The sequence below is a fragment of the Arvicanthis niloticus genome, chromosome 12 (assembly GCF_011762505.2).
Source record: "Arvicanthis niloticus isolate mArvNil1 chromosome 12, mArvNil1.pat.X, whole genome shotgun sequence".
In the NCBI taxonomy this organism is placed as follows: Eukaryota; Metazoa; Chordata; class Mammalia; order Rodentia; family Muridae; genus Arvicanthis; species Arvicanthis niloticus.
Genome location: NC_047669.1, coordinates 20,630,039 through 20,654,311, shown reverse-complemented (window position 1 = coordinate 20,654,311; position 24,273 = coordinate 20,630,039). Strand labels below are relative to the sequence as shown.

General features: G+C 46.3%; 1 protein-coding gene across 16 annotated transcripts in view; it reads left to right on the top strand.

The window, feature by feature from the left end:
* The window catches only part of Kalrn (kalirin RhoGEF kinase), a 592,635-nt gene that overhangs the window by 555,402 nt on the left and 12,960 nt on the right, over positions 1–24,273 (top strand). For all 16 annotated transcript variants that reach the window (XM_076942866.1, XM_076942849.1, XM_076942848.1 and 13 more), the window contains 7 exons: positions 13,459–13,486; positions 14,049–14,220; positions 17,474–17,595; positions 18,229–18,360; positions 19,867–20,031; positions 21,399–21,477; positions 23,668–23,868. In XM_076942866.1, the coding sequence (XP_076798981.1) occupies positions 13,459–13,486; positions 14,049–14,220; positions 17,474–17,595; positions 18,229–18,360; positions 19,867–20,031; positions 21,399–21,477; positions 23,668–23,868 (899 nt within the window). The remainder of the gene's footprint in view (positions 1–13,458; positions 13,487–14,048; positions 14,221–17,473; positions 17,596–18,228; positions 18,361–19,866; positions 20,032–21,398; positions 21,478–23,667; positions 23,869–24,273) is intronic.

Below are 24,273 nucleotides of genomic sequence, written 5' to 3'. Positions count from 1 at the left end.
AATTTCTTTAGTTTTTAAATGTATTTTTAACTATTTCATGCATGTATAGAATATACTTTTATCACATCCACACCCCTCTATTGCTCTTACCTCCCCCACTCCCTCCAAACCCCATTCTTCCCAACAGGTAGCCTTCCTCCTTCCATAGTGTTTGTTTTATTCTTAAATGCCCACTGAATTTAATTGGTGTTCCTCACTCAAGCACAGGCACCGTATCAGTGACTACACCACTGAAGAAACAAGAACAACCCCCCCTCCCACCCCAGTAATGACAATAGCTCGGCAGCTAGGGACGGGGCCTTATGTGTCCCTCGCCTCTTCCTCACGTAATCTTGTCAGGCTCAGTCTTGTGCAGATAGCCACAGTTGTGAGTTCATGTTGCAACAGCCATGTTGAGTTTTCTGCATCCTCCAGATCTTGCGTTCTCTCTGTCCCCTCTTCTAGGGTGTTCCCGGTGTCTGGGGGCGGGGCGGGGGATACGCGTCATGCTCATGTCTCACATATGGCTGAGCACTCAGAAGTCACTCATCCTCAGCACTTTGATCATTTGTGGATCTATACATTAGCCACTGCCCTATGCAGAAAGGACGCTTCTCTATCAGGCACTGGTGACGCACACCTTCAATCCCAGCACTCGGGAGGCACAGGCAGGTGGATCTCTGAGCTCAGGGCCAGCCTGGTCTACAAAACTAGTTCCAGGACATCCAGGGCTATACACACACACACACACACACACACACACACACTCCAGAGAGAGAGAGAGAGAGAGAGAGAGAGAGAGAGAGAGAGAGAGAGAGAGATTGTCTCAGAAAGAAAAAGAGAGAAAGATTGTCTCAGAAAAAGAGAAAGAGAGAGAGATTGTCTCAGAAAGAGAGAGAGAGAGAGAGAGAGAGAGAGAGAGAGAGAGAGAGAGAGAGATCCAAGAGTAGCAATGATCTATGGCCACAAACATAAATACGTAGACGACAGTTTGACCACTTGTCTGTCTGACATAACACTAGTAGGTTTTCCCTAAGCCCTCTCTTATATGTAGCCCTTGTGAGGTATCATCATCATCATCAATTATTTGGCATAATCTCTAAGAAGTTCACCACCATATTAAAAAAAAAAAACAAAAACAAAAACAAAACCAAGAGACCATGTGGCCTAAGAAGAGGAAAGCCAGCTGTGGAAGAAGCCACCTGAATTGGCCTGAGCCAGGAGGCTAAGGGTTGAAAACGGGAGTTCTGCCCTAATAAAGCAGTTCCCTGTGGGTGTGGGTCCCGCCACAGAGCCGAGTCTGGCAGGTGTGGGTCAGTAGAGCACTCTGCTGTGGAAGGAAGCGGTGGGGCATTCACAGCCTAAATGCATGTTAGAGGTGGGGGAGGCAGGGAGATTCCTGACTCTGCTTTCCTTGCATTTCATAAGACAGGCACCGACAGGCATGCGTCCCACACCTGTCAACATCTGTCCCACATCTGTTATTGTAGACACCCATGGTACCTTATCACCGTGTCTAGATGTCGCTGACTGAAGGAGTCAGCTGCAAGTAGAGGAAAACCATACAGGGGTGGGGGTGGGGGTGAGGGGGGTAGGAGCCATGTATCTGTGACTTTGTCTAGCTCTAACATGGTAGGGAGAGAAGAGTGTGATTCCCACACTGTCAGAAAAGAGGTGATGTGCCAGTTGTCATCCACTGAGAAAATTAACTGGTCTAGTCAGATGTTTCATTCTATACTTAGATAAGAAGAGCACACACACACCTACCTTAGCCCTGCTTTGAAGTAAACCCAGTTCTAAGGTTCTTCATATTTAAAGCTGGGTAACCTCTTGGTGAACTGAGTGAGATGAGTCCCTGAGAGATGCTACCGCTACCCAAGCAAAGACCTCAGGGTGTTCTTGATGGCAGAAGAAAGCCCCAATGTGTGTTGCTACATGAACAGAAGGTTTTTACACATGATAAAGGTTTACATATGATTACATATGAGACTCAAAGCTTCCTGTAGGCAGAAAGTTCAGTTAGCCTGAACGCTCGAGGGGGATGTGTGGATCTGCCCCTTGCTCCAGGGTGTCTAGTGCAGTTGTCCCGACAACCCTGGCATTCATTCCATGATGACCTTCCCAAGGGTCCATGAGCTCCCCTGAACCTGTCACTATCCTGGTGGTCATCTCCGATGTTGGCTTAGTGACTTCAGAGACACAAAGCACGTGGAATCTTGAACATGGAGTTGTTCCATGAAAATGGAACTTTATTGCAGCAGAAGTGGTAGACAAAAATGGCTGGTAGTACATGCTGAAGACCAGGTGGAACCCAGATGGCTGCGCTCCCTCCGAAAGGCCTCTCGCTGCTGAGGTGATGGTTTGGAACCTATTCCCAAAGCTCCCCAGCTTCACTCTTGTCTTCTGGAAGTGCATTCTGTGCTCTCACTGAGCTGAGCAGGAGCCCCCTCTAGTCCTCTCTATCCTCAACCTCTGTTCCTGGGACCCCAAAACCTGGCACTATGTACCCATGCTCCATGCCTAGACTCTAAATGTGAAAGTCCTGCCCTGCTGACCCTTGACCTGATAGCTGCATGTCCATCCTACAGTACACTTGTAAATGGACTCATCTGCCTCCATGAGAATGATGTCACCAAGGCACCCACTACCTTCTCTCAGTTGGGGACCACATTCCTTCAAGGGGCAGTTTGCTGGGTCTTTACAACAGATGCATTCTATCCGGGTATATATTTGAGTCTCCACAGTACTCTAAGAAGACATAGGCTGTCCTTGAAAGCAGTTGAGGAGATCACAGCACACTGGATCCTCAGATTTAACCAGCCACTTACATTAAGGAAGGTTGTTGGCATAGCCCTTGCTTCCCCTGTCAACCAATGCTTGTGGATATTCCCACCCCCAGCACTGAAAGCCATACCACCAGCCACAGCAAGACAGGCACAAGTCCCTGCATCCCCTCTCTGCCTGGCCATCTCTCTATCTGTCACCACACCACATGGAGAACTATTTTTAAAATGAATGCCTGTAGTTCAGCTTTTTCTTGCACCCTTGGGGGGAAGGGAGTGAATGGGGACATTATGTGTGAAAGAAATTTACATGCAAAAAAAAATTCCAAATGAGGATAAAAATGAAACACTGAGGTCTCTTGAGAACAGCTCTTCTGGGCTTAGAGCCACATGGCTGCCTGCCAGCTTCTTCGGTCCCATGACCACCCCCATGTCTACAAGTGACACTCTAGTCCAAAGCTGGGGCCTGAGTACCCAGGCCCAGCATCTGCCTCTAGCCAGGGCCTGTCTCTAAGAAACTGACATCTTCTCTGGCCTGGGCTAGATTTCCCTTCGGAGTCATAGCTGCTGCCAGGAGGTTCCCATATGGCCTCTGAAAAGCTGGGAGCTCATTCCTGGGTTTTCACAGATCCTCAACCCCACATTTCCACCTGCCTGAATCACTCACCGAGGTTGAAAACTCTGAACCAGTTGCCAGACTTGGGTCTTTATCTCCCTGGATCGGATTTCTCAGCCCAGTTCTTCCATCGAATTAAACTACATGCATTTTAACTTCTTTACTAAAGCTCTGTAGCCCTCTTGGCAACGGCCAATCCATCGGAGTGAAAAAGATTCCCTGACCCCTGCAGGCTCTGCCCTCTTTCAGCTGCCGGCTATGTGACTTAGGGAGCTAATGAGGACAGCATCATAGTGAAGGGTTCTAAACGGAGGCAAGGCCAGACCCTTGCAAAAAGGAGACTAGGGGAGGTATTTCTAACCAGGGTAGAAGTAGCATTTTCAACAGCACCTTGGGAGCCTGCGCATTTGTGGATTCCTCTTGCCGCCTTAGAGTGGACATAAGCTAAATGAGCATCCTTCCTGTTGGAAGAGCAGAGTTCAGCGACAGGAAAAACATTTCCTGAGTCCTGTGGTCATCACCACCTTCTGTGTGCTCTCCCCACCCACCCCCACCCCACCCCGCCAGCATCCGTGTAAAAAGATGGACACAGTGGCATTCATGCCAACAGTAATCCCAGAGCTGAGGTGACAGACAAGATCCCTAGGGGGCTGGCTGCCCTGCCCAGCTGAATCAGTGGGCTCCCAGTTCGTTCAGTGAGAGACCCTGTGTCAGAAATGCGTCGTCGGAGAATAATCAAGGAAGTCTCTCAGAGCTGACCTCTGGCCTCCACACACACAGGCAAACAAGGGCGTGCTCATGACCACATGTACGTGTACACACTGGTTTAAAGCAGAAGACAAGAAAGGAAACAAGAAGTTGCCTCGAGTCAGTTGTTCAGTTTCCCCAGCCATTAATCCCCGCTCTCACACCATCCTGTGGCAACTCAGAACACAGCCTTTCCAGGTTAGTTTCCATCTGGAACAGTTTCTGGGAACTGAGAAGGCCTACCTTCCTCTGCCAGTCACCCTGTATGGATGTACTGCTCTCTCCAGCTCAACCCATAAGACTCCCCTCTGCTCCAGTCCTGGCTTCTCCAGGCTGATACATGATGCAAACTGAAGCCACACAAAGCCAGTGGGACTGAAACGGAGTCGTGAAACCTAAACTCTGGATCCTGGCAGCTGTGTGACCTTGGGCCAGTTAGCTTTCCTGAGCTCTGGGTTTCTCTGCAGGCAACTTACACAGTTCCTAGTGTACAGGCCTTTAGACACTGACATGGAACATTTTGAATGTCATGTAGATCTAAGAGGTAATGTATGTTAGGGGCCTTGGCTCTGAACCATGTCAGCCTCCCTACATATTGAAAAGAAACTGGAAGAGGTGCTTTCTGCTCTTGGGTGGGGGTAGGAATGGCAACCGAAGTGACCACTCTCAGTTCTGGGAACGGTGAGTGTTCTGAGATAGCACATATTTTCTTCTCAACACACAATTTCAGGCCCCAGATATCCCATCCTTGAAGAGCCAGCCTGTTGCCTCTGCCTCAGACACTCTGGCATCCCTATCCCAGATTCAGGGCTTCAAAATAATCTGGCCACACAGATGAAACTCCAACACCCCAGTCAGGCAACTGACCTCCTGGTGCTGCCAGTATGTTTCCACTGAAGCCTGTTTTTGTATTTTAATAACAGAATTAATGAAAAGAACTCTTTAAAGAAAAAGAAAGTGAAGCATCACATTCCTGTCATTTTGGCAAAACATTTACTTTGCAATGTATCTGATGCATTTGGCAACCGGACACTCTCTTTCTGCCCAGATTTGTTCTGATTCCCTATAAGGGTGGATGGATGCCTTACTACCCAAGGGACCCTAGCTGAAACAAGATAGCCCTAAATCCTGTGCTCTGGCCATCAGAGAGGACACAGTTGCTTACCTGTGTGAGTTTTGTCACTGACCACGTCCCCAAGAAAAAACACCGTAAAGGGAGGAATTGCTTTGCCTCAGCTTCCGGGGTTTCCGCCATTGCTCCTTCAGCCCTGATGCTCTGGCACAGAGATGAGGCTGAAACTCCTGGTGACAGGAGTGTGTGGGAGAGGAGGAGGCTGGTCCCTCATGAAGACCAGAAAACAGAGAAATGGAGAGTGTCCACAGTAGAGGGCTGTTGCCTTCATTCAGGCTATGGGGTGGTGCCACCCACATTCAGAGCTGGTGTTCTCCCATCCTAATTGATCATCTCTGGAAATGCCCTCATCAATACAGCTAGAGTTGTGCTTTACAAATCTCCCAGGCCAATCCAAGTTGACCATAAGCATGAGCAATCACCTCTCAGCCAGGCAGTGGTGGCACACACCTTTAGTCCCAGCACTTGGGAGACAGAGGCAGATGGATCTCTGTGAGTTTGAAGCCAGCCTGGTCTAAATGGAGTTTCAGGACAACCTGTTACACAGAGAAACCCTCTGTTACACAGAGAAACCCCTGTCTCAAAAACAAAACAATGATAAAACGAACAAACCAATCAACTCTCTTAGAAAAAAGCTGAGGCAGAGAGGTCAGGGTCACACAGCCAATGAAAAAGTAGGTGTTGCTATTGACCGAAGTCCTCGGCTCCACTTGTGTCCCCAGCTCAACCTATGTCCTGCAGAAAGTCTGAATGCAGAGGCTCAGGCCCTTCCTTGCTGCACATCTGCTTGTAGGAGGAGAATTTCTTCTTCAACAACGTTTATAATCCCCTGACTGCTGGGGTAATCGCAGGTCCTTTCCCAGTGACTCAGATGCTCAGCCACTGCAGTGGCTGAGTAAGTCTATCTGACACTGAGTAAGTCTATGCACGAGTAAGTCTATTTGACACTGGTTGGAAATGTCTGAATTGGTTTCTTGGGCTGGCATCAGATGTCTTAGTCATGTGGGTCCTGAAGCACCTCACCCTAGCCGGGAGGTCTGGCCCATTTCATTATGTTGTACACTTACGAGAGTGGTAAGTGCCATTGTCCTAGAAGATTCCCTTAGAGTGTCACTGGAAGAGACAAAGCCACCACTCCCATTTACCTGGATACACAAACACCCATCTGCTATCAAAGTTTGCCTGCAAAGCTCAGTGTACATTCCTCATGATTCACGAAGTAAATCTCAGGAAAATCAAAGTATCAATAATAACACACAGACAGACCAGGTTCTCCAACCACAAAGATAATTTAAATAAAAAAAGGTTTGGAGGGGAGCTGGAGACTTGGGTACTGAAGTTTGAGGCTATATTAGGCAGCTCACAACTTCCTGAAACTCCAGCTCTAGGGGATCTAAGGCCCCTGGCCTTCTTGGGCACCTGCATTCACATGCATATCACACACACACACACACACACACATAAAAAAGATCTTTTAAAAATGCTTTTGAAGTTAGGTCAAGGTGAATGCCTTTAATTACAGCACTGAGGAGGCAGAGGCAGGTAGATCTCTGTGAGTTTGAGGCCAGCCTGGTCTACAAGAGTGAGTTCTGGGACAGCCAGGGCTACATAGAGAAACCCTACCTCAAAATAAACAAACAAATGAATAAGTAATTGGAGAACTGATGTAGTCAGATTGAAATGATGAACAGCTAAACTTTCAGATCAGAAATCATACCCAACCCCAGGACCACATTCAAAGGAAAGATTTTAGGGAGTTTAATTTTATGCTGGGGATAAGAACCTAGGACCTCACACATGATAGGCAAGTGTTCAACCACTGTGCTATATCCGCAACCTGGAAAATATCCTTTTACTATCTGTTCATTCTCTGACTAAATGTTGGCTAGTATCCCTTTCCTTCTCTGCACTCGGATTTGTAGCTCTGAGACAGTTCGAGGCATCAGGTTTGAGCCTGTTTCTGCCATCTTTATCCCGTTAGCACCCTTCGTGTGCAGTGTGGAACTGTGTCTTATGATTGGGTGATGAGGGACTCAGAAAAAAACAAGGTCAGGTCACCTTCAGCTGACAACTGGTTCCCAGACAGAATTTCACCTTCTTTATCCAAGTCAGAGTTTTAGGCGTTAACTGAGGAGGATACTCAAGCTCTCTTCAAACTCAGTTTGTTATTCAACACTGGTTGATTTTTACCTGTAACATTGCCCCTGTACTCAATGCTGTCCTAGTTTGAAGAAAAATCCAGAAGGAACTAAGTTGCAGTTGCATGCTTTCTTAAGGCTTCAGGAAGACCTGCTACCTGCTGCCCTCTGCTGTTCAAATAAAACCAGCCTCCCCAGCTGTCCGTCCACGCCTCCTCTCCCCTACTCCCCCACCCCAACTGACTTTACCCCCATATATTCTCTCTCTCTCTCTCTCTCTCGCTCTCTCTCTCTCTCTCTCTCTCTCTCTCTCTCTCTCCTGCATCTCTCAGAGTCAGACCACATGCATTCTGTGTGAATAACACCACATTTCCTTCACAACCATGTCTATCTGACATGCTAGTTCTCCGTAGCTTCCCATTCATCCGTCACCATGCACACTGCCCACCTGTTTGGGGAACATTCAATTTCAAGAAACATCTGAGACTTGGGATTAGTACCTCCGGTCCCTGCACATACCCACAATTGTCACCAGACAATACAGTCAGGAGGCCCAAATTCTAGTCCAGTAATAGAGGGACCTGAGTTAATCTGATTCAACAACTTTTGACTTGTTCTACAACTGATACTGTGTTTAACACCATGATTGATGACTCCGATGGTACATAAAACACAGAAGGGTTACCATCTGCTGACCGTGCACAAGACTGGTGAGCGAGTGCAATGCAGATAAGATTTTATGCATGGCAGCTCATGATCAGAGGCCCCAGGGTGCCATCCTCTGAACAAGCACAGAGGAAGATCACCATTGGCTGAATCCCAGACTTGGACTGACCAATGGGATTCCCAAGGAAGTCACATGTCCAATTTATAGAAAATGAAAAGCACTCCAGTTTCTTGGGAGGATGCTTTATCTTTACCTCCTCCAAATTTACGTCCTACCACTAAAAGCTGTCAGTGATTTGACAGATACAGAACACCACATGCCAAATTTGGTGCTAAATTTAGAGGCAAAATAAGAAGACAAGTTGGCCTTTGCCTTCATGGGCCTGGGAGCCATATAGACCCATAGACAAATACATTCCTGAATAGATCACAGTAGGAGAGCGGCGTCATGGCCATCTCCTGCCAATACTTAGATTTGCTTCAAATAGAAAGAAGAAAGGGGTCTTCTGCAGACGTGATCCACAGACACAGCTAGCAAAAGCATCAGCGTGGAACCTCACTGGGGTCTAAGTTCCTGCTGGGAAGCTTGTGGAGGATGGGAAAGAGATTGGGCAGAGGCAGCTGAGGAGAGCAGGTGGGCCTTTGGCATCAAAGACATAGTGCAGTGCTCTCCCCGGACATCTCCCAGTGCACTCCACCCTGTGACGGACAGAGTACTGAGCCAATTCAGAGACTCCCATAGCCAGCCAGCCCACGGTCACCGTGGCATCCTACACTTCGATTCCCTGTCTTGCTCAGGAGATAGGGATCAGCAATCCTGCCTCTGTGTTTCTCTGGGGCTTTGGAAGACCTAAGGAAGGCGTTAGATAATGCTGCCCAGACCTGTGCTGGCATTACCACGGTCGGCAACACCCACTCTCCTCCCTGGGTCAACCAAAAGGCAAAGAAAGGAAGATGGCTTCCTCGGGTCTTTTCCAGGTGAAGAACCTGTAGTTGAGCCTCTCCCCAGCTTCCCCACTAAACTTAAGAAGGAACGTTCATTTCTTAAGCAGCGTACGTGATCAATAGCGCACACGATTCGGCTAGGGTTCCAAAATGAGAAAGAGAAGTAAGACAAACTCTCTCTGCAGCCATCTAGGGTGTGTTCTCCTAGGCTTTTGAAGCGTCACTTCAATTTTTCCTACTAAGAGAGTGTAGCTCAGCGCTGGGGTGCTTGCCTGGGTTCAGTGCCTGGCACCTCAAGTGTATATGAAATAGACTGACTTGCCACTTGTTCCATGGTCTTCCCCGTGAGACTCCTGGTAGGGGTTCCATATCCTTCTCTCTGGGGAATCTCCGTCATAGTGGGAAGTACAAGCCACTGAACAGAGCCTGTTTGGCATCCTCAGGTTCTTTCTCCACTAGAGTCCTGATGGATAGGGGAATGGGGTGCTGCTGGGTCTAAACAGTGTTATCTGTTGAGGACTGGTCCATACCATGGCAAACTTATAATGCAAATGTCACTGAATCCCATCTTCCCACTGTGCTGAAGCCTGTGGATGACAATGCACCTGCCTACCCTGTTCCCTCCTGGTACAACCACCTAACCGGGGTCTACTCAATAAATCTTTACCAACATCAAACAAACTTTCCATGTTGGCATTACAATCCACAGATTACAGAGGTCTGTGTTCACAAAACCATGTTGGCGTTACAATCCTCAGATGAAGCTGAGTCCTACATTGTTTAAGAATTGTAGTCAAGTGCAGAGAGCACCAGGACCTCCTCATTCCTGTCTTCTCCCAGCGTTTACACACTTTCACCTCACTCCGCCAAGAGCCCCTACTCTCAGAGGCTATGCACAGTGTTGTTTTAGAGTCATTTTCCCAAAGTTTGTGTTCTATTTGCAAGCAGGCTCTAGTCAGATATTAGACATTTACCGGGGACTAGTTATTTTACATATCTTTTGACCTTGTTTTGAGTCCTGTTTATGAACCTAACATACTTGAGAGTCATGAAATGAGGTGAGAGAGCAAGCACGAGTTCACCAACATGTATCAAATGCCCATTGTGTGAGATCCTGGGCACGGGGGTGAATGACAGCAGCTCCCACCCTGAAAAGCTCGGGGTCTGATTGGTCTGACTGCACCTTTCTTTACAAAACACTATGACAGTGAAATGGATTGACTGCAGAAACTTTGGAAAGTCCGTGTAAGAAGGAAAAGGAGAGCTGGATCATGACGCATGTCTTGAATCCCAGCTCTCTGGAGACAGAGGACAGGAGGTCACTGTAAGTTCGAGGCCAGCCTGGTCTATAGAGCAAGTTCCAGGACAGACAGGCCTACGAAAGGAAACCCTGCCTCAAGGGGGGAAAAATGAAACAAAACCCAAAAACCAAAAAGAAGGAAGGGGAGAAGAAAGAAGAGAGAGAGAAGGAGAAGGAGGAGGTGGAGGAGGAGGAAGAAGAAGATAAGGAAAAGTCACCTAAACATTATATAGTGTTTTATAAATACAGAGTGTTTGTATTTCTGTGTCCACAAAAGCACGCACACATCAGCCAGTGTTTCTTGAGTGGGAAGGAAAGCCTCCTGTAAGCCCAGCGCTGGGTAACCACTATCAATATCTGGAAATATTCTTAGCCTCCTTTCTGTGCCAAATACCTGACCCAGTCTCGGTTTGCCTACCTTACCTGAGCCAGGTCGTAGAGCCAGTGTATGACCTCTTTCGCGCGCCCTGCTGGTACCATGGTGCTACTGTAGTAGTTAATGATCCTGAAGAAAGTTTTATATCCTTCCTTCTAACATGGGCCAGAATATTTTCACACGGAGAGGTCTCCTAGTGTGTGTGAGAGACTCAAATAGCTTTTATTTACCACACCCTTCCATGTGTCACACATCCACAGAAGCCTCAGGGGCAGGAAGCTAGCAGGTTAGAGACCAGGTGCCTCACACAGCCCCAGTCAGCTACCAGAGGTCCTTCAACCAGGCTGCCCAGGAATTCTCCTGAGTGGGGCTTTTTAAAACAAAACACACTGTCGCACCTAACTCCCAAGACCAACAGATTAGTGTAGCTTCTTTCGCCATGGACAATGAATACACAGACCCATAGCTGGTTAGAGTCCTGACCATGAATGAATTCAACTGTGAAGCGTTCAACGCTAAATGAGAAGTCGGCATCACAGCCCGTCCCCAGAGGGAACACTGCAGAAGAGAAACAGGGAGGTTATAAGAGCCAAAGGTTGAGGAGGGCGACCATGAAAAAGTGTCTTCTGGGTGTGCAGAGCCATCGCTTGTATGACTTCTCCACAGCAGTGGTTCCCTGCTAGCCAGTCAAGAAGCCGGCACAGGTAGGGGAGGGACTCAGAACACAGCCCTAGATGGTGGCTGTCAATTGAAGACTCCTGGAATAGGAAGGTCAGAGTTCCTCAGGAAAGTGGCCCCTTGTAGGCTGCCTGTGCTCCAACAGATGGCCCTGCATAGCACCATGAACATGGACAGTACTGACTGGACTCTGGGCTATGAGAAGAGAGGACATGAAGCTGGGAGGGGATATAGCAGGGCATTCTGGAAGGAGCTGGAGAGGAAGTGGGGTGATGTGATCAAAATACATTGTGTATATGTATACAATTCTCAAAGAATGAATACATTGTGTGTGTGTGTGTGTGTGTGTGTGTGTGTGTGTGTGTTAAATGACAGCCAGACACATGATGCCTGGAACCTCAACTATTCAGAAGGCCAAGGCAGGAGAAGCACTAGTTCAAAGCCCGCTCTAGCGATTTGGTAAGGCCTTATATCAAAATTTTAAATGAGGAAATTTACGAAGGGTTGTAGGTCAGCGCAGTGCACTTGCCTAACACGCAAAGCTGTGGGCTCAGTCCCTAGTACACTCTCCCCTACTCCAAATGCCTGCACACTTCACACCAACCCAGACAGCAGTTTTGGTCATGAGGTCCAGGCATTGGCTGCACTTTCTGGTTTTAAGCTGCCTCTGTCAAGGAGCAGAAACTGTTGGTTTGAAGGAGCTTGAGGGGGCGGGGGGCTTCAGACTAACACTGCGTAAGCCGGAGTCCCCACACTGTTCCAGAATTAGCACCTCAAGGGTGCCTACAGCCAACTTAGTGAAAATTCTAAGTGTAAAAGGGCAGTTTGTGTGCAAAGGGGAACCCCAGGGAGAAAATAGTATCTTCCAGAGGGCTCCTACACCCACCTCTCTATATGGGAACACACAGAAACAGTGTGTCACAGGAAGGAGGCAGGGGCAGACCATGTGAAGGCTCTCCCTGAGCTTTTCTTTGTGTAAGGTGAGTTTCCCACCCTAGCTGGAAGGCAAGAACCTTGCATGATAAAGTAGGTTAGGCACCTCCACAGACAGAAAGAAGGCCAATAGAACTTCACATTTTTATCTGAATAGGAATTAAGTACTTGTTATTCAACAAGCAGCACGGTGAGCACTTGGCATATTTAGCTGTACTTATTATGTCTGTGATAGCCAACCACACTAGGTCTTTTTTTTCCATTTCATAATGGAGGAAAATTAATGCCAATCAATGCCAAGTAGCGAGCATGCAACCATGGGGAACAGAAGGTGACACCTGGCTCTCATTTCACTAAGGCTTGAGGTTCCTCACAAACCAGATGTTTTGTGAACTGGGCTTCTCTTTGCCTGGGGAGAGGTAATACAAAAGGTTGGGAACAGAGCAAAGTGAGCAGCCACTTGAGAAAGCATAAGTTTCCAGGCTGGCTAGAGTGACCGGGTGTTCTGGGGCAGGGCACGTTTGAGTGTACTGCTGTTTTCTCCTCAGACCACCCATGGAATTCAAGAATCATTTGGTGGGCTTGAATCTTCCTTTGCTTCCTCAAGTAGCATGAAGATCAGATGTTTGTCCGTCCCCTGTGGAGGCCAGGGCCACAGAGTTGTGACTGGGATCAGATAGGCAGCTGGAATCTACTGCTCTTTTTCTTCAACCAGAAACGTTATGCTTAGGGCCAAATACAGGTGGGGGCAGGAGGACCTTTGAAAAGGAACCACTGGGTAGATTCATTGCTGTGACCCAGTTTGATCCCTCTCATGGCTTTTGCTCCTGCCTGTAATTTGTGGGGACAAGTTGAATAGGAAGAGTATGGGGTTGTGCATGGAAAAAGGTCAACAGAGAGGAAGGGAGAGAGGTGGCCACAACCACCATCAAGCAGTAAGCCCACCCAGTGGCCATCTTAGACAGGAAGTAATCCTATGCCCTTTGGTGTCAAAGATGGTATGTATGACTGTAGCCGTCCATAACAGCACAGGGAAAGAAAGGGTGGGCTCCTGAAGGTGTTACCCCACACGGTCCTTGCTTCTGACTCGGTGAAGTCTATCACTTTCTCCAAGGTGTAAAGGTTCAAGCAATTTTCTGTTCTTTTGTGTGTGTTTCTTTTTCAGATCTTGAACCCAAATTTCATCCAGGAAGGTGAGTTTTTAAGGGGATAGAATTGAGAATGTGGGGACTGGCTAAATAAATGACATTATATCTAGCTTTAAGGTGGGGACTTAAGCAATGGTGATATGCTTCTGTATTTATGAAGAAGGAGAGATCAATAAGATAAACTAGTAAGTGCAAAGGGTATAGCATGTGCGGTGTGTAAGGGGTTTGGCTTTGATTAAGTAAATTAAACAATACATTTGTATAAATCTCAAAGACTGTATTGTGAAACGTCCCCAAATACCACCTCTACATTATGGCACCGGAGCTTCTCCCTCTCTTTTGCTTTTGTTTCTAATGTTGCTGTTAAATAAAGGGACACAAAGGTGGGCATGGTGGTGTATGCCTTTAATCTCAGCACCGAGAGACAGGCAGATCTTTCTGGGTTTGAGGCCAGCCTGATCTACATAGTGAGTTTCTCACAGATCAAACAATGCTAGGGGGAGGGTCGTTTGAACCCTGATGCTCCATCTCTGAGAATAGCACAATGTCTAAAATGGCTGTTGTTTGTTTTGAGAAGTTACACGAGTGTGTATCAATTCAATTGCAGTGGCTCCGGAATTCCTTGTGCCCTTAGTAGATGTGACCTGCTTGCTTGGAGACACGGTGCTACTACAGTGCAAAGCCTGTGGGCGGCCAAAGCCCAACATCACCTGGAAGGGTCCAGATCAGAACATCCTAGACACTGACAACAGTTCAGCCACATACACCATCTCCTCCTGGTAAGGGGATCATCCAGTGTCTGGGCCCATAGCACCCAGAGGCTGGACTGGGGTGAAATTCTTTATAGATTACTAGTTACCCCAAAAGATCTGTTTTAGTGTTTATTCCAGATTATACACTTGGCCTTGATTAGGAGACAGACTTCGTTAAAAGCATGGTGGATTAGCCCCCTCCCTCCCCCCAACACCAGAGCACCCTGTATTCAAGTCTCAAGCACAGCCTCAGCTGCCCACTCTGTAGCTGGCCTCTCAGCCTGGCTCTGGACTGTGCCAGCATACATTGAGTGTGCTGCCCAGCACCAGACAGACAGACATGAGGCTTATAGGAACCATCTAGAAACACTCTGTGCAGGGCCTACAGAAAACAGATAAAAGCACTATCCTTTAAATAACAAGCCAAGCCTGAACTATAAATATAAAATGTTTCTGTGGTCCTGCCTTATAGGCACACTGTTAGATGATGTGTCCAAGGATCCCCAGGGAGATCTGTCACAAGTACTGAATGCTAACTGAACACCGGGGAATGCTTGATGCCCATCAGGACGCTTGAGATAAAGATGGCGATGTGATTCGTTCCTTACCTAAGAGCTGTTTTATGAGGGGGATGATGGTGCATATTCCAGACTGTGCAGTGGGATATCAAGCCACAAGGTGCATCTACACTAAAGGCTGCTTGGTTGACTGCCTGCCAACCATTCTGCTAACTTGTCCCCCCATGAATTCTGAGCATCACTGAGTGTGGCTGCTTACAGCAGACAAGCAGTACCAAGTTCTAATGGCTCACCAGACACTTAGACAAATGCCTGGAATAGAGCACATTTCCATTGGCTTAAATTGTATTTTCGAGTGTATGTATCTGTGGGTGTGTCTGTGGGTGTGTCTGTGTCTATCAGGCTGTGTTTGTGATTGTTTCTGTTTGTGTATTTGTCTGTGTTTGTAAGTGTCGGTGTGTGTGTATGTGTTTGTGTCTGTGAGTCTGTGTGATTGTGTGTTTATGTGTGTAAGTATCTGTGAGTCTGTGTTTGTGATTGTTTTTGTGTCTCTGTGTGTGCATCTGTGAGTCTGTGTTTGTGATTGTGTTTCTGTTTGTATATGTATTTATATGTATGTATTTATGTGTCTGTGTTTGTGTGTGTTTGTGACTGTCTATGTGTCTATGTGTGTGAGTATGAGTCCATGTTTGTGATTGTTTTTGTGTCTGTGTTTGTGTGTGTCTGTGAGTCTGTTTGTGATTGTCTGTGTGTCTGTTTATGTATGTAAGTATTTGTGTGTGTGTGTGTGTGTGTGTGTGTGTGTGTGTGTGTGTGTGTGTGTGTTGGGGACAGTATCTTCTTTGATGTTTCCAAAAGAGATGTCTGGGCAGGCCATAAAACTTCATGGATCTCAGCAGCTCAGTGTGAGAGTCATTGTTTGGCAAAGACCATGAAGATTTCAGAATATGTCATACCGCAGGGATGGTGTCTTAGTCACCTTTCTATTGATGTGAAAAGGCTCTATGACCAAGGGAACATAGAGAAGAAAACATTTAATTTGGAGCTCATGGTTCTAGAGAGTAGAAGACACATGACCATCATGGCAGGGGCATGGCAGCAGGCAAGCAGGCATGACTCCAAGCACTAGCTGAGATCACAAGCAGGAGGGAGAGAGAGAGAGAGAGACTGGGTCTGGCATGAGCTTTTGAGACCTCAAAACCCAAGGTCATGGTCATATCTCCTAATCCTTTCTAAACAGTTCTACCTACTGGGCACCAAACATTCAAATATTTGAGGCTATGGGAGCCATTCTCATTCAAATTGCCACAAAGGAAGCGGTTGACTTCCGTGTAATTTAAGCCTTTCAGAGATGTGCCTTCTGTGAAGTGCTTCTGAAAGTCCTTCTGGGGCAAGCAAGAAAGTTACCATTTAATTACAGGAATTTACCCTTTCTTTGTTCAATGTGTATGTGTGTGTGTGTATGTGTGTGTGTGTGTGGTATATGTGTGTATGTATATATGGCATGTGTATATATGTGTGTGGTATGTGTGTGTAGTATGCATGTGTATAGCATGTCTGTATGTGTGATGTGTGTATGTGTATGTGGTGTGTGTATGTGTGTGTGTGGTATGTGTGTACATATGGCAGGGTATGGAGGCCAGAGGTTCACTCCAAGTGTCTTCATCGGCTGCTCTCTTCCTGGTTTTTTGAGACATCATCTCTCATGAAACCTGGAGCTTGCTGTTTCAGCTAGACTAGCTGGCCAGCGAGCCTCTGGATCTGCCTGCTCCCTGACCTACCCAGTTCTGGGGTCACAGGCACAAGCCACAGCCAAATTGTTACTAACTCAGATTCTCAGGCTTGTCCAGCAAGCACTTAACCTACCGAGTCATCTCCGCAGACACCTACTTAATGATTTTAAGGGTCCCTTAGGTAAGGTCTGAAATACTTAAGCATATTCCTTATTGATTATGTTTTATCATTTGTTACTGACTTAAGGGACTGATGTTATTTCAGCATAAGAATTATTTGTATGATGTACTTAAAAACCGGTAGGTTACAGGATTTTATTATTTCTAATTCATACATCATTTCATTCCTATTCTACTCCTTATTTACACAAATTTGGGCAATGAGCATAGTGAGGAAAAAAAATAACCTCCCCACACTGAGGGCCCCAAAGGGGATAGAAGCCCCACAGGAAGACCAACAGGATCAACGAATCTGGACCCTCAGGGACTCTCAGAGTCTGAACCACTAACTAAAGATTATATATACATGGGCTGGACCTAGGCCTCCCCATGCATATGTAGTAAATGTGTAGCTCCACGTCTTCATGTGGGTTCCCCAACAACAGGAGTACCCTTAAACCTGTTGCCTGTGGGTGTAATACGTTCTCCTAACTGGGCTGCTTTATCTGGCCTCATGGGAAAGGATGCGCCTAGCTCTGCAGAGACTTGATGTGCCAGGGTTGGGGGATACCCAGAGGGGACCTCAACCCTCTCAGAGGAGAAGGGGAGTGGGTGAGAGGGTAGGATTGGGGGGGGGGCACCAGAAGGGAGAGCAACGATTGGGATGCAAAGGGAAATAAATAAATAAATGAATGAATCCCCCACTTAAGGAAATGGATGCAAGGTGTTCACCCAAGTTGTAGAGGTAGGCTGAGCTGGAGGAGGCATGCACCCTCAGCTCCGCATACCAGGAACCAAGCCTCTGACATTTTACACATCCCTCAACTTTATCCCTGTGGGAGTCTGAAGAAGATCCATTTAATGTCCTAGTGATTCTGGGGAAAGCACCCTCAAGATCTGCAACCTGATGCCCCAAGACAGTGGGATTTATACCTGCATAGCAACAAATGACCACGGAACTGCATCCACGTCTGCTACAGTTAAGGTGCAAGGTATGCTGTAATCTCTCTCTCTCTCTCTCTCTCTCTCTCTCTCTCTCTCTCTCTCTCTTTCTCTCTCTGAGCATTTCTTAACTGTAACAAAACACAACAATGAAACTTAGCATCTTAACCACTTTTAAGTGTAGAGTTTAATGCACTGAGGACACACCCATTGGTTTGTGGCCACCACCATCCATCCACATAACTCTTTTATTATCTGTTTCTATTAAACAATAACTACAAATTCCTCCCTCCCCACTGCCCTGGCTGTCTCCTATTCTGCCTTTCCTATTCTGGCCTCAAAGACTTTATATACTGATCATTTTAAGTGAACATGACCAGAACACAGGACACCCTGAGACTCAGAAGAAAGGGTCTAGGGCAGCACCGCAGACCAATGAGAAGACACTTAACCCTGCTAACCTCCTCCAACATGGTTCCTGACCATGTTTAATTGAGGGAGGTTGTCAGACAGCATGTCCCATCTCCTAGGCCTCCCTTGGGCTTAGAGAAAGATGTGCTTTGTGGACAAGGTTATGGTCCAGATTTAAGACATTCTTGGTATCTTTCCTGTACACCATGCTATTAGGGCATGCAACTCTCAGCTCTGAGAAGTCGCACCCGCCCTGCTGTCTGTCTCCACAGGTGTACCCGCAGCCCCCAACCGCCCAATCGCACAGGAGAGGAGCTGCACCTCTGTCATCCTCCGCTGGCTACCCCCAGCCAGCACTGGGAACTGCACTATTTCCGGGTACACAGTGGAGTACCGCGAGGAAGGTGTGTTGCTCTGCTCTTCTATATCTACCTCCTCTTAGGAGGTCTTCAGAGTCGAGAACCTCAGGCTTCAAATATCTTCCCATTCACTGGTATCAGCCTGGCTAGGGCACCCTGGGAGTTTAGCACAGAAGCCTGGGGCCAGGCTGTATTTGCCCACGGTTCCCAAACGGAAACCTCTCTGGTGCCGTCCAGGCACAGCCACTAGGTGGCAGTGTGTCTTCATTGCTTTGTCCTGCTTATCCAGCTCAATCACACAGATGGGGCTACTGAGCCCATGTTACAGATGGGAAGCTAAAGCCTAAAGAGTAAAGAAACAGGCTGTTAATAAGAGGCGAGCTCCCACTAGACCCAGCTCTGTAGTTGGCTAATCTATCTTTTCTCCTAGACCAGAAAGCACGGCAGGATGAGCGGAGCTCTACCCCTCCTTCTCCAGATATACTCTACAACGTGTATACACACATATACCTTTAACTGTGGGGAAAGAAAGATAGTTTAAGCCAGGTGTGGTGGCGCACACTTTTAATCCTGGCACTCAGGAGGCATTGGCAGGAGGGTCTCTTTGAGTTCGAAGCCAGCCTGCTCTACATAAGTCAGCTGGAGCCAGCTACATAGTGAGACTCTGTAATAGTAATAATAATAATAATAATAATAAAATAATAATAACACACAGCTCCAAACCACATTATGAATAACCCAACTGAACCTAAAGCACCTGCTTGCTCCCCCAAGACTGTTTGTTTTACTTTTCTTTCTATTCTAGCGTTATTTTAATTCTTTTTTCTTAAGGAGGAAGTGTGCAGTTATAAAACTATATTTCAGCCTTTTTCTAAAGCTGTCTGCAGCAGGCTATGCAGGGCCAGCCCAGGTGTGATTGCTGAGCCAAAAAGAAAAAAAAAAGAAAAAAAAGAAAAAGAAAAAAAAGAAAGCTGTTTCACTATTTCTGTGTTAAGTTCATAGTTCATCCCAGAAACGTAAGTTCTCATGGGCACACTGTTTAGTGTTTCTGAGGCGCCTACTTCTTCATCTGTCAGGCAAGATTAGTGCTCTGGTCATCACTGGGCTCTATGAACTTTAGCTGAAGTTAAAGGGGAGAATTGTGCCGTGCCCTGGAGTGTTTCCACATGTAATATGCCCCATGTGTGTTAATTTTTGTTTCAATTTCCAAAGGCATGTTTCCTCTCATTTTGTTCCTGACTTGTATTTTCTTCCGGCCTAATCACACTTCTGGCCACAGTTTCCCATGTGTAACCAATCAGTGCTAACTCCTCACCTTGCTCGTTTGAGATAGATTAGAACCAACTTCTTGCACCAGCTGTCATTTAGCCTGTTACTCAGGAAAACAGGGCCAAAATCCCCCACAACTGGTCTGGAGGCTTTCAGAGCCCGTGACCACGCTGTTCATTTCCCTGTCTTTGTTTGCTGAAGACCTTTGAAACAATGCCTTTGACTCTGACTCTCTCCATTTTCTAGGCCTTTGAAACAATGTTTCTGACTCTGTCTCTCTAGGTTCCCAGGTCTGGCAGCAGTCAGTAGCTTCGACCTTGGACACTTACCTGGTCATTGAAGACCTTAGTCCTGGGTGCCCTTACCAGTTCAGGGTCAGCGCCAGCAACCCCTGGGGAATCAGCCTTCCCAGTGAGCCCTCGGAGTTCGTGCGCCTTCCAGAGTACGGTGAGTCCCAGCAGACCCAGTCCCAGCAGACCGAGGACAGCTAGCCAATGGAAGCAAGGCGGTGGGCCACTGTAACTCCCATGGGGAGGTGTCTTGGGACCATGTGGCAGCTTCCATCAGACCACCTTTAACAGATCAGATGGAGTGTCTCAGGAGGTATCTCAGAGCCAACATTAGACCTACTACCCTTGCTGATCATATGCCTTTTGGGGTTCCTCAGGGGAGCCTCAAAGGATATACAGGAGACCTTTGTTACAGTGTGCTTTCTGGTTCTGGACCTCCTCTTAGATCTCTTGTGGAGTTCAAAGCCTGTTTTCCCCTGGGTGCCTCTGGCAGGCATGTGTTTTCCACTGTGTCAGGGACTGCTGGGCTCAACAACTTAAAACACCAAGAGGAAAGGAGGCCACTTCCAATGAAACCTTGACATTTGCCCCACCCTTCCAGAATCTGCTTTTCAACATGGATCTACATAAAATAGAAATTGGCTAAGACATATGTGTAACTAACTAAATGTGAATACATTACCAGTGTGGTTCTCACTTTGCCCACCTTGCTCACTGACCCACCTTCTCTGCCCATTTTGGTCCCAGAGACATTTTAAAAGAAGAAACTTGTTACTTCTGAGACCTGATCCCCAGCAGACACCCCAGCAGGGGTGTGTGTGTGTGTGTGTGTGTAACAAGGATTAACACGCCGTACAAGGTCAGAATCACCCAGGAGAACCAGTCCTGGGTAAAGTTCAATCAGGTCATATAGAGCAGCGGTTCTCAACCTGTGGGTCTTGAGCAGATACTCTGCATATCAGATATTCACATTACAATTCATAGCAACATGACAATTGTGAAGTAGCTATGAAATAATGGTATGGTCGGGGTCACCACAGCCTGAGGATCTGTATTAAAGGGTCAAAGCATTAGGAAGGCTGAGAACTATAGGAAAAGCCTGCAGAAGGACAAGGACAGTGATGTCAGGCAGAGAAGTCTCTAGAACACTTCGCCCACACTGCTTCCCTCTTTTCCCCCACGGCCTTCAGCTCACTCATCCTCTCTGCTGCCCATACCCCGAATTTTCACTGATTTTTCTAGTCCTCCCAGGGTTCCTCTTTCCGCCTTCCTATGTTTCTCTGACTTTTTGTGAAGCTATATTTCTGATCCTGTCCCACGATCTCCCTCTGTTTGAGGGAACGATCGGCTGCTTGACCCTGCCATATCCACCCCCGTTGGACATTTTTAAAATAACAGTCCAGAGAATCACAGCCTTTCACCACTGGGTGGCCGTGAAAGAGTATTTAGTCATAAGAACTTCCCTGAGGTTATTATGCTGAAATATCTTCGTAATGTCACATGTGGATTCTCTCTCTCTCAAAGATGCAGCTGCTGACGGTGCCACCATTTCTTGGAAGGAAAATTTTGATTCTGCTTACACGGAACTGAACGAGATTGGCAGGTAAGGATACCATCCATCTCACAACAGGAGAATGACTGGCTTGGTTTGTTGGTGTTTCTTTCGATTTTTGTCTCTTTTGGTTGGAAAACAGCTAGGGCATTCCTGGGAATGTTCTTCCATTTTTTTCTTTACTGGAGTTGGAAGCTTGCCTTGTTGTAAGAAAAACTTAGCTTTTTCTTTGTTTCATTTTGGTTTGGTTTGGTTTGGTTTGGTTTGGTTTGGTTTGGTTTGGTTTTGAGACAGGGGCCCTGGCTATCCTGGAACTCACTCTGTAGACCAGAATGGCCTTGAACTCAGACATCTGCCTGCCTCTGCCTTCCCAGTGCTGGGATGAAAGGCATGTGACACCAGGCCAGGTGTAATATAAGATTTTTAAACCTCAAAATTTTCCCAGAAGTGTAATTTTAGTTACATGTCTCTAATTTTGATCTATGATATTTTCATTATCATTGTATCTGTGTATTTTTCGACTATGGCTTATTTCTTGAACCAATTATAATGAGTTATAAGTACTATAAAATGCTTTGATATATGTAAGATTTAAGTTATATTTTGTTACTCACTTCTAATTTCATTGCACTGTAATCAAAGAACTTGCTCAAACTTGCTCTGTGGGTAAAGCATGGCAAAATTTTATAAAGATGTTTTTGTATTTGAGATTAGTAGATAAGAACACTGGCTACTCTTCCACAGGACCTGAATTCAATCCTAGCACCTACATGGTGGTTCACAACCAAGGGTTCTCTCTTCTAGCCTCTGGGAGCATTGTACACACATGGTGCACAGACATGCATGTAGGCAAAATAGCCATACACATAAAATTTTTTAAAAGGGAATTTTTTTAAAGTTTCATATATTCATTTTACTTTCTTTTTTTAAAATTAATTTATTTTATGTGTATGAATTTTGACTGTGTATGTCTGTGCACCACATGCATGCCTGGTCCCTGTAGAGGCCAGAAGAGGTTGTTGGATCCCCTGAAATTGTAGGTATGGATGGTTGTGAGCCACCATGCGGGTGCTGGGAACTGAACCCCAGTCTTCTGCAGGAACAAGGGCTCTTAACCACTAAGCCATCTCTCCAGCCCATCGTTCTCTGTGCAGAAGTATATTCTGTCTAGAAAAGAAAACAAACCCATACTTGATGCTCCAAATAGCACAGAAATATCTTGGCTAAAAACTTGTTTTAGTTTACCTTTGAGGTTTGAAAGAGCCTAGGATGATGAGAAAGTAGAGATGGCTTTTTAAATAATAATAATATCATAATTGAAAGTACAGAAGGAAAGATTTCATTTCATTATGTATTCATATGTGTGTATGTGTATTATGTTGTGGGGGGAGCAGTGCACACATGCCACATCCCATGTGTGGACGGCACATGTGTAGAGGTCAGGGACAAATTTGTGGAGTCAATACTCTCATGCTTTTATGTGAGTTTCAGGCACCGGGCTTAGGCTGTCAGGTCTATGTCTTCAGATAGCAGGTGCCTTTATGCCCTGAGCCAAATTACCAGTCCCAGGAGGAAATTTCTTTCTTTTTTTTTTCTAATTTATTTGTTTTTATTTTATGAGCACGGTTAAGTGCTGCACAGATGTATATGCACCACATATGTATCTGGCAAAGAAAAGGGCATAAGATACCTTGGAAGGTATAGAAAGTTGTGAGCAGCCTTGTGGATGCTGAGAATGAAGCCATCACTCCAGCCCCAGAAAGATTTCTAATATTGCTTGATCTCTCTTCTTCAAAATGCTTGGGACCAGAAGCGTTTCTGCACTAAGGATGTTAGGAACTATGTACATGTACACAAAGAGATGTCTTGAGTCTGGGACCCAAGTCTAAAAGTAGCCACCTGTATTTCATGCACTCCTTTGCCTGAAGGTGTCTAGTAATGTGGCAGTGTACCTGTACTTTGTCACTCACCGTGTGAAGTCAGCTGTAGAATTTTCCACAGTAATTCGATGTCTGCACACGAAGGGTGTCAGATTTTAGAGCATTTTGGATTTTGGATTTTTGGATTAGGAACACTCAACTTGTAAGATGTTACTGTCTCAGCGATGCACCTGGGCATGTGTGCACATGCACGTGCATGTGTGTACCTGTGGACACACACACACACACCCTAACATATTCTGGTAAATGATGCCCTGATGACTGATGAACCTTGGAAACCACCCCCTCCTTTGTCTCGCAGAGGCCGTTTCTCCATTGTAAAGAAATGCATTCACAAAGCAACCCGCAAAGATGTTGCTGTGAAATTTGTGAGCAAAAAAATGAAGAAGAAGGAGCAGGCTGCGCACGAGGCCGCCCTGCTCCAGCATCTGCAGCACCCTCAGTACATCACTCTCCATGACACCTACGAGTCCCCCACGTCCTACATCCTGATTTTGGAATTGTGAGTACAGACATAATATCTCTAGTGGGGTCCTCATCTGCCTGGGTTCTCCATTGCCTACAATTAATGGACAAGAGTCACATTTCATTCCGTGCCTTATGGTTTATAAAGTGTCCTATGGACCATGTTTTCTTTCAGCTCCAGCTTTATATTAATGTAGTTCTCACTCTACAGACTAGAGAAATCAAGAATGGAGAAGGTCTTTAAAGCAATCTCAATGAAAGCATGGGTGGAGAATCCATCCTTTTATTGGATCCATACAGTAGATCTTGAAACCATGTCTTCTCACTATGCTTTTCCTAGTTTTTCTAAGCTTCATTTCATGTTTCATATTTATGGGGTACAATGTTTCATTGAATGTATACATTGTGTAATCATCAAACCAGAATATTATCATGAGTTGTT